The 10379-nt window shown below is 36.3% G+C and overlaps 1 protein-coding gene across 1 annotated transcript; it reads right to left on the bottom strand.

Annotated features, from left to right (window-relative positions):
* Positions 1-216: 216 nt before the first annotated feature.
* LOC132048798 (uncharacterized) lies at positions 217-9608 on the bottom strand. Its single transcript, XM_059439481.1, has 2 exons — positions 9414-9608; positions 217-978 (listed from the first exon to the last, which is right to left on the bottom strand). Exons 1-2 carry the CDS (start codon positions 9606-9608, stop codon positions 217-219), a joined length of 957 nt encoding a protein of 318 aa, XP_059295464.1.
* Between the last annotated feature and the right edge of the window lie 771 nt (positions 9609-10379).

Raw genomic sequence — 10379 nt, 5'->3', positions numbered from 1 at the left:
ACAAACTCTAAGATATCCTGTTGCCTTACGACTATCTTCAACACATTCGGAATCAACAACAATGGTATCAAGAACATCAGTAATAGAGCTAAACATACTAATGAAGTTCTTAAACGATTTGTAGTGTGAACCCTAATGAGTATCAGCAGCTCTAGCAAGACTAAGTTCTTGATTCAAGCCCTTACCAGTTTGAACCTCGCCCATATCTAGTGCCTCTTAAACTTTTTCTGCTTGAGATTCTCGAAGTTCATCCATGCGTTTAAAAGAACCTCCCACTACACTTAAGACATTAGAAACCAACAATACAAGTTCTCCAACTGGAAGACATTTTATAGATACCCTGACAAGAGTCAACTGAAGTTGATGAGCAAAACAATGAATCGCATAAGCTGATCTACTTTCTTGTTGAATCAAAATTTTAAGGCCACTTAGATGCCCTCTCATATTGCTTGCTCTATCATAGCATTGTCCACTTATATTAGATAAACTCAAAGAATGTTGAGCAAGGTAGTTAACAATTGCTTCTTTTAAACATAAAGCACTAGTATTACGAACATGAACAATCCCAATAAAGCATTCCACCACAGATCCCCATCTATCAACATATCGCAAAGCAATTGCCATTTGCTCCTTATGTGACACATCACAAGATTCGTCAACTAGCAATGAGAAATAGTCACCATTTAGATCCTCCATAATAGCTTTAATTGTGTCCAGCTTACATGCAGTGATAATATCTTTTTGAATTTTATGAGAAGTCAACTGATCATTTTTTGGAGCCTTCTTCAAAACAAGATCACTAATTTTATCACACCGCTTCGCATACCATGAAAGGATTTCAAGAAAGTTACCCTTGTTTAATGATGATTCATCTTCACAATGTCCACGAAATGCCAATCCTTGATTCAAAAGGAGTCTCACCACCTCAATTGAATCCTTTAAACGAATTATGTGCTCAAGCTTAGCTTTATTATCCAGCTTTACAAACGCAACTTGAACTGACTATTCTTATCGCATTAGATCTTGACACTTCTTCTTTGCCTGGTTGTGATCGCTGTTTAACTCACCAACGTGCGTATCTAATTTTTTCTTTTTGTGCCAACTCTTGAACCCTATACTTGAAAATGCTTCGCCTCCACCTTGATCAATGCTTTCATCTTGAAATAAATAATAACACAAACAATAAGCAGCATCTTGTACCACACTATAGTCCAACCAATCATGGTATTTTTTATACCATTTACGATTAAAACGACATTTATATCCGTCAAATTTTGTTTGAGAAAACCTAGGACGTCGAGGTTGATGAGGACGCCTTTAGATATATGCTCGTCTAATCGCATCACGTTCATCTGGATGATAGTCCAGAATGGGTATTCTTTTATTTGGATATCTTTGGTAGAGAATCCAAATCGACTCCTTGCTTTTTGTTTTTTTAGCAGAATGATGATTTTCTTCTAACTGGTTGAAGTTTCTTCCACACGAGGAACATTTTGAGCGGATGAACTTGGTTGTGCCAACTTGGACGATACCGTAGAGAAATATCTCTTGGTTGGACTTTGAAACTAGATTACTGTCACGACCCAACCCGCCATGACTGACACCCATCTAAATCCTAGTGGGCGAACCAATATATAAGACACCTATCCATTCAATCTGATTTTGTATTAACCAAGCTAAACAATTATTACTCATTTAACAACAAACAAACAAGTAAATCATGCCATAAATACTGAAATAAGTGTGGAAGTTCTAACTGTTACAATCCCCAAAATCCGAAAGTCATCGTACAGGACTCTAAGCTAAAAACATGTCTAAGAATCTAAAGTCTAACAATTTAGTAATCCATAATGTCCAGAATACGAAAAGACATCATAGCAAGAAGATCTTCGGGCGGCCTGGCATGGGAAGAAGCTCACCCTAGAATCTGTCAACAATTATCCTCCACGCTAAATGTGAGGATGAGCAACGGTCTCCGTATCAAAATCTGCACTTAAAGAATGCAGCATCAGTACAAACGCTATGTACCGGTAGATATCATAGGCCGACTAAGATTAGTATCATGCATATTTCATAAAATCGATAGAATAAAACAAGCCAGTCAACAGTCATGAATATCAATAAATCACAGGAAGTCAACCAAGAACAATCACAATCAAATCACCAAGATGTCAAGCATCACAATCACGTAAGTCACAACGGAAATAAGTTTACCACAATAACCTCACTCGTTGTACATACATGCTAGTTGATGTCTTAGCTTAGTAGCCATGACCTGCAGGGGACCCATGGTGTCCATGTACCACTCGTTCCGGAATACCCCTCTGACCCGGGCACAAACCTCCGCCCCGAAACGAACTTTGGTCACGGGACATATCAAAGTACCTATCTTTTTCGGAACGATCTTTGGACCACGAGCCCATAATCTAGGTCACATGAGTGCCTTTCCATACCTCTTACAGAACAGTGTTTCTTACCTTTCCAATATCAAGATCAACTCATCATTTCATGTCACAATACCCTTGAGAAGATTATATTAGTTTCTCATCACAACACATCAACTGTAGATTTAATCACACAGGAATAATGGCACGGAGCCTACACAATCAATCAATCACATTCACATAGGAATTAACCACACAATACAATGCACGAAAACTAGACATGCTTTCTCCTAAGGAGATCATCAAACATACAATCAACTAACCAAAGTCTAACTTAAGTAAACCGTAACCTACCTCAAAGTAGAGCTGGAACACGCAGTTACTCACTTTCTGACCTTTCCTTTCCTCAAAGCCTCAATACGTTCACGGTCTAAAAATAGAAGGCTCAATGAGTCACATTACTCAATTTACAAACACCAAAGCAAGAATACCCTTCCCTTTCCCCATTCTAAGGGTGGATGATTTTCTAGGTGATAAACAACCTATCAAGGCCCCTAGTATTCATTTACCATCCATTTATACAACATTCTATCAAACATTTCCATAACAACCAGTTTTCTATGGCAAAGACGCCATTTTTATAGAACCTTAGGCCTCAAATCACTTAGTTTCCTATTTTAAATGTTCGATTTATGACAAATAGCAACTAATCAATCCATTTAAATGATAAATAAGCAATAATAACCCTAACCCATCAAGATTAGAAGGCTAATTGACATTCTAGGGTTTCTACTTTACTTTTACCATTAAAGACCCATGAAGATGATTACCATAATGGAGGGGAAGGGAATGATAGAATGAAATTCAATGAACTTACCTCACAAGGTTATCTTGCCCTAGCTTGAAAATTCTCTCTAGGTGCTTGTTTGGAAGTGTGTTGGTGTTTTGTGAATAGAGAATATGAGACTAAGTATAAAAATCTCGGGCCACTATTTTCGGTCGACCGCTACAGCGGTCATCACGCAGCTGCAGCTGTCCCGCTATAGCGGTCAAGTGACTGCTATAGCGATCCTAAAGGAAATCCGCTCCCCGCTATGGCGGTTGACTCACCGCTATAGCGGTACCGCCATAGCGATCAATCGTCCACCCGACAAATAGCAGGTTGCTGGAAGCGGTCCACCCACCGCCACAGCAGTCCGTTTTGGGCAGTGAGCTCGCTATTTGTCCAATTTTTCCCCCCTATCACCCCACATTTCATCCAAGGCCTCAAAACACAACACAAAACATGCACACATACAAAAAGACGCCCTACGAATCCAACCGCAGCCTCGAAATTTCCAACGGAGTCCTAATTTCCCATGACGACTGGAAGGGTCGTTACAATTACAAAATTAAAATTCTAATTAGAAGTTAGAACAATAATATAACAGAATAGAGAGGCAGCAAGGAAAAGCAAAGACATAGGAAAAAGATTCGTTATCATTAACTCTTCTATTCTATTATAGAGTTTTGGTGTAACTGTAGAAAAAATGGCATCATGCTTGAGAATTATTTTATTATGAAAACTTTGTTTTCATTCTACCTATTCCTTCCATTACATGCTTATACTCAGCATCCAAAATCCCAAAATCAATTGAAATTTTCTTCAATTTTAAGAGGTAGGGTTTTTCTCAAGTGAAGAAATAAAAAACAACCACAATAATTTTATTTATATGAAAGTAGAGAGTGTTGACACCTAACTTTTTACCTCCCATAATTTATTTTAATTATCCAGAGTCCTTGAATATCAAACGGAGCAAAATGTGTATTTTTACAGGTCTAAACGATTTTTATAAATTATTCCGATAATATTTAGCCATTTCATTTAGCAAAATGACTTCAATAATATTATGAATTATTTATAATTGAATTTACATATTTTTATAGCTAATATAGTGTATTTGCTAAATTTAATCAAAAGATTGTTTAAAATAATCCTTTATTTAATTGATTAAATTATCAAAAAGCATTTAGCAATTATTTTACTCCGTCAATTCAAGAAAATGGATTAATTAAATAAAATAACCAATTCACCTCTCAAATTTTATAAATTGCATAATTTTATTGACATTTTGTGTTCAAATTAACTACAATTAGCCATTTGGTTAATTGCGGCTAGATTTCGAAATAGTCAAATCCTTGCTATGAGCTATGTGGTAATTATGGATATATCTGAAATAACCAAGTCACATGATTTAAGTCAATTAGGTCATACTCTGCAAAATTGGTCTTTAATTTTGAAATGTCAATCGAATGACAGATTTGAAATATGGCTATTCGTTAAATTTGAGCATTTGACCTCCCCGTTCATATAAACATATATACATAGATATATGCATTTGTATACATATACACGTATGTTTATCATGTATACATATGTATACATTGGGCTCCACACCCCCTCCCCCTTCCTCCCTTTTCCCCTTATTTCTTTTTCAGTTGGCCGAGTCCAGCCCTAAATAGGGCCAGACCCAGCCCAGTTGGCTTAAAATATATAAGCCAGGCTCTTCACCTAAACACACCCTTTTTGGATCATTTTTCTCAGCATCCAGGGTTTTCTAGAAAACCCTAACGCCGCCATAAGGCGATGGCCTCTCTCTTGCATCATTTTGCCATTTCTGACAAGTTTGCAAGCGTACCACGCCTTTACCAGGTCTGGTGTGACCAAATCGAGCAACGCATTTTATGTTCCACCCCTCTCTCACCAAACACTACCCAAACATGGTACATCTCTCCTCTCGTTTTACTTTTTTCTGATAATTCGGGGTCAACGAGTACAAATCCCAGTATGGGACAAATCCATTATGGGATTTGTCTCAAGGTGAATTTGAATTCTCGAATTTCATTGGTTGGTCCAGAACCAAATGGATCCGTTGGGATTTTGCCTAAATCTGACCCTTCATTCTTTGTATTGCTTTAATCTTGGCCCTTGAATGTTGAGAAGGTGAGGACTACTCACAGATTTGAGTGTAGTCCCTCATCGAAAATTCTAGGGTTTGTTTTCAATTTGGGGTTCTATATAAAGAACCCCCAATTCGTTATACCGACAGACCGGGACAGAATATCATACATATTCATTAAAAAACTCGAATTTCTCAAGTTTTGGCATTTTTGCTTTGAAACTTCGAATTTCTTCGAGTTAAGTTAAATTTTAAAATATTTTCTTTGTTGGTGTATGGCTGAGCATTGAGGTTGTGAAGCAAGGATCTCCAAAGGTTCAATCTCGACAAGGTTGCGTCAATAAAAGGTAATCTTCTATCCTTTTGCTATATTTTGGTATTTGCTTGTTTAATCATGTGTTAGTTATTATGTGTTTAGCTATTTAGTTTAGCAATATGTAGATTAGTGTAAGGTTGTTTAGAGCCATGTATATCATTAGTTAGATGTTTAATCATATAAGTGTGATTAGTAGTATGCTAAATAGTTGTTATAGATGCTGACGGCATCACTGTTAATATTGTGTTGACTGATGTGGCTTATGTATAATAAAGTGATGATCCTGTTGGGGCTGTTTTTTGCTTTAGAGCTAATAGACTGCCCTATGTATATATACCTTGAGCTATGATTATGTTATCTGGATCCCTTTTCACCTAAGCTATGACTGTTTGAATAAGTGGTGACATGTTGAGTCTGTCTTGGTTCATATCATGCTAAGTCTAAAGCTATTCTGTACAATATGTTCTTTGTTGATTGATTAAGAATAAGGAAGTTTGTTTAGCTTCTTTCTAAGATCATGTTGGCTTTGGTTTATGTTGTTTGTCTCTGACCACTCATCTAAACAAGTAAACAAAGAGGATCTTGAATGTTAAAGTTGGGTCAGTGTCTGTTTGGAGTTCATGAACCTGAAGTGAGGTCTACTTATTTTAAGGGTTGCTTTGGGGTATTGTGGTGTCTAAGCTATTGTGAATCCACATTTTAACCATCATTAGAAGTTAATGACCATGTACAAAGTCCCATTCCACGTTAAGGTTATTTCTCCCTTGTGTTGTGGTTAGACCTTCTGTTTCAGGATTTCAACTAGATAATGATTAAGCTTTGACCCATATTCACCTTTACTCTTCACTTCCTGTTTGAACATTGCTAAAAATGCGTATGCTAGTTTAAGTAAAGTAGTTTGGTTTCTCTGTTTGTTCATGTATCTGTGGCTGGCATTCCTGCTCATCTCTTATTTTAAAAAGGGGAAGTTAGGTTCTTAAGAGGGTTGTTTGTTTTCATAAACCATCTATACATCTGTGTCATTGTCAGGTAGTGGTTGTTCTGATCTTGTACATGCATAAGTGCCCTTTATGGTCTTACGTCCTATTTGATATATGTTAAGCTACATATTTACTATTGAAACTGTCACGATGGATTGAGTCCTAAAAACTTGATAATATGAATTTTTAAAGGATCAACTAGCAATTGGTTAAGTCTTAAAGAATCGATCTAGTACACCATTTGAATCGCCTTCTAGTTAGATATCTTATTGCCTTATGTGGTCTGTTAATGTATACCATGTGAATATGCAAGTGATATGCCTAAAGTACACTAGGTCTACACAGTTTCTACATATACACAGTTTCTACATACCTTTGGTATATGAGAACTTGTATATTTACTATAAATGTGGTATATCACCTGTGTTAGGTTCAGAATTGCTAATTGTGTATTTAAATGACATTCACTTGGGCTTACTCTTTATTCTGTTTGCTGCATTGGGCTTTGCCTCTTTATGTTTTAGGCCTATCCACTTATTTACCTTTGCCAAGCTGTACTCAGGCTTGTTTTCTTTTCTTCTTGTCTAATCATTTCATTAAGTATAGAAATGCATTTGAAACATGCTTGAACCTTTCTTTATGGCTATCCCCTTTTGATATTCTTATTAATTTAGTCGTTAAGGCCTAGATACTTTCTAATCCATTATCTTCTTTTTGCCTTTTTGTATTGCATGGGGTTACTGCTTGGGTCGACCTCTATTTGCATAAAACCTGTTGGGCCTGAGGCCCAACCCTTTTCCTTGATCGAGTCCGAAAGCAAGAGAAAGGGAAGCTAATATTATTAAAGGCCCATCCATGGGTGAAAATGGATACTGGTGGGCTCAGATAGGCCTGCTAGCTTAATTTTCTTTCCTTCTTCATTTTATATTCATATGTATATATATATATATATATATATATATATATATATATATATATATATATATATTGTATATGTAAACAAATATGTGAAATATTGGAACCACTTATGAATGTTAGAACTTAGGAAAACGTTTAGTATTATTAGGAAGTCGCCTCAAACGAATTTTTCAAAATTGGTTAATCCTTAAATACAAGCATGAAATTTGTATTTATTTTTGTTAAGTTTAAAGCCGGTTTTTGACAAGCATGGACCAAGTTTGATTTGAAACTTAAGTTATAAGATTTTGGGCTTCTCCCCTTCGCAAAATTTTGGAAAACAAACGGATAAGAAGAAAAATCAGTTTTTTGGGCCTTCGGCCCATTTACGTTCTATCTTCAAAGATTGTATAACTGATTTTGCTCTGTGGGCTTTAGTATTAAGTTGGACTAAAAAATGGACTGCAAAGACGATTTGGGCCTGAGACTATTTATAAAAAAGGAATAATATGGAGTATGATTTAGAAACTAAGTTTCAAATTTTAGTTAACTTAAAAGAAGCTTGTAACATTTTGTTTGAACTTAGGTATAATTCCCAGAAAAGAAAAGGTTTCTGGGCCAAAAGCCCAAACTTAAGGGACAAAAATCAAAGGGAAATATACTTGGGCCGGGTTTTGAAAGTGAGATGGCTTTGGGATAGAATACGACTTGGCCTATTTGAGCTTCAATGGAACTTAAAAATGGACTTAATAAAACTTTCCTTTTTATATACTTATGTTATAAAAGGGAGATATGCTCCACCTATATATATATATATATATATATAATAAAAACCTATAAGAACTAAACTCATATTATTAGAACAAAATTAGTAGCGACTCTACTTGGGAGAAATCGCGAGTGTGTCTTGGTCCGAAAATGAGATGAGTTGATTATTTATACGGATTTTGAAACCAAAAACCTCTTTTCCTAAGGGGATATTTTGCCGGAATTTTGAGTTTTATGATAAGCATGACAAATTTTGCAAGAAAGAAAATATTTTAGCAAATAATTACAATAAATCACACATTGAAGTTCGTAGGTCAACCGTATTCTACGGATCCTTAATACTAGGGTGCTTAAAACCTTCCCTAGGGGATCACCAGAACCCTTACCTCGAACTCTAGTCTGAAAAAGGATTTTTCTCTTGCTTGATAAACCCCTTTACCCGATTTTTCTAATTTCCCTTAATAAATTAGGTGGCGACTCGAAAATTCTAAAATCCATTTAAAGCACCAACAACCTCTTAGTAGCTTTTATGCACCCGCGTAAAAGTGAACCGTAATAGAGAGTAGAGAGCAAAGGACAAAGAGCAAAACTTGATCGATGTTTGGTGTTGTGTTGATGCAAGAGCCGAGAGAGCCGAACTTGATCGATGAAATTTGCTTCAGCTGAGAGAGACGAGCCATTGAGGGGTTTGGGATTGGGGATTTCAGTACTTTTTTGGATTGGGATTTGAGTCCTTTTTGTATTTTAAGTTCTATTATATTAGAAATTGAAAAAAAAAATGGAAATGGGAGTAAGGGACGAATGTTGCTCACAGGTTATAATATTACTTGTGTGCTGAAAGTTTAATTGTAAATAACTAAAAGAAAAAAAGAACGCTCATTTGTTGTAGATGGTTTCGAACTCGCAACCATTCAAAAACTTTTGAACCCACTTTGCCACTGGGCTGAGCATTGCACTTGTTTAAAGTGGAGTCAAAAAATAAGTATATACATCTATTTTTTCAAAAACTGATTAAATATACATATATATACATTGTAATTTTTTGACAAGTAGGTTCATATGAATCCGCTTGACACCATGTGGGTCCGCCCCTGAACGTGCATGGCCCAAAAAAAAAAAAAAAACTTACAGAGATTTCTACACACAATGCTGTAAAAGATCTAAAGGATGGTGAAGGAGAATGGCCAACGAATATAAATAAAAACGATCCAGTAGATCCTGTGATGGCTGAATATGCGATTGTAAGCATGAAATAGTGGGAAGGAATGGATGAAACAATGTTTCCTGATACTATCGGAGGAAGAGAAGCTAAAGAACTATTCATGCTGTCAAAAATTAAGAATCTGGGGACTACATTGACGAAGCTAACCTTGAAATTGATAGAAGAGAGGCCGAAGCAGAGTTGCAAGTTGCTCAAAACGCAAAACAGATTGACGTGCAAAACACTATGAATGAACTACACGAGAAGAATAAACAGGTTTGTATTTCTGATCTTGGGAAAAAGGAGACTGTTCCATTTCAAACTATGATGGAAGTGGACCTAGAATCTTGCAAAAATAATAACACTCACATCCACTCATTTACTGGAAACATGAAGGTATATCGGAAAAAAAAGAACTGGAAACGTTTTGCTAGGAAAGTGGTAATTTCTGATGGTCAAAAGTATAAGGAAATGGATGCAGCAACTGAAACTAGTATCGATGTAGTTGTTAGTAAAGGATGTGTGCAGTATGTGAAAGATAAACATAGAGGTGATTATAATATGAAAACGAACGTGGAAAATAAAAAACAAAAAAATGTGGTGGAGTCGAGGCCACCTAAATGGCCTTCCTCCTCTCAATAAAGATTTTGGCGTGGAATTACCGGGGGGTGGGGGGGGTGGGGGGGGGGGCGTCGTCCTTGATAGTTCCCTTTTTGAAGGAGACATTGCGTCTCCACTCCCCGAGCATGATATTTTTAAGTGAAACGAAGAATCGTGAAACAATAGTGCGGAGAGTTCAAACACAATTAGATATGGCACATGCTATTACTGTGGATCCGAAGGGATTATCTGGAGGATTATGTTTATTTTGGAACGACTATGTTCAGGTACTTC

This window comes from Lycium ferocissimum, chromosome 3 (assembly GCF_029784015.1).
Source record: "Lycium ferocissimum isolate CSIRO_LF1 chromosome 3, AGI_CSIRO_Lferr_CH_V1, whole genome shotgun sequence".
NCBI classification, from domain to species: domain Eukaryota; kingdom Viridiplantae; phylum Streptophyta; class Magnoliopsida; order Solanales; family Solanaceae; genus Lycium; species Lycium ferocissimum.
The sequence above is the reverse complement of the archived record's forward strand: the minus strand, read 5'-3'. Positions and strand labels throughout refer to the sequence as shown.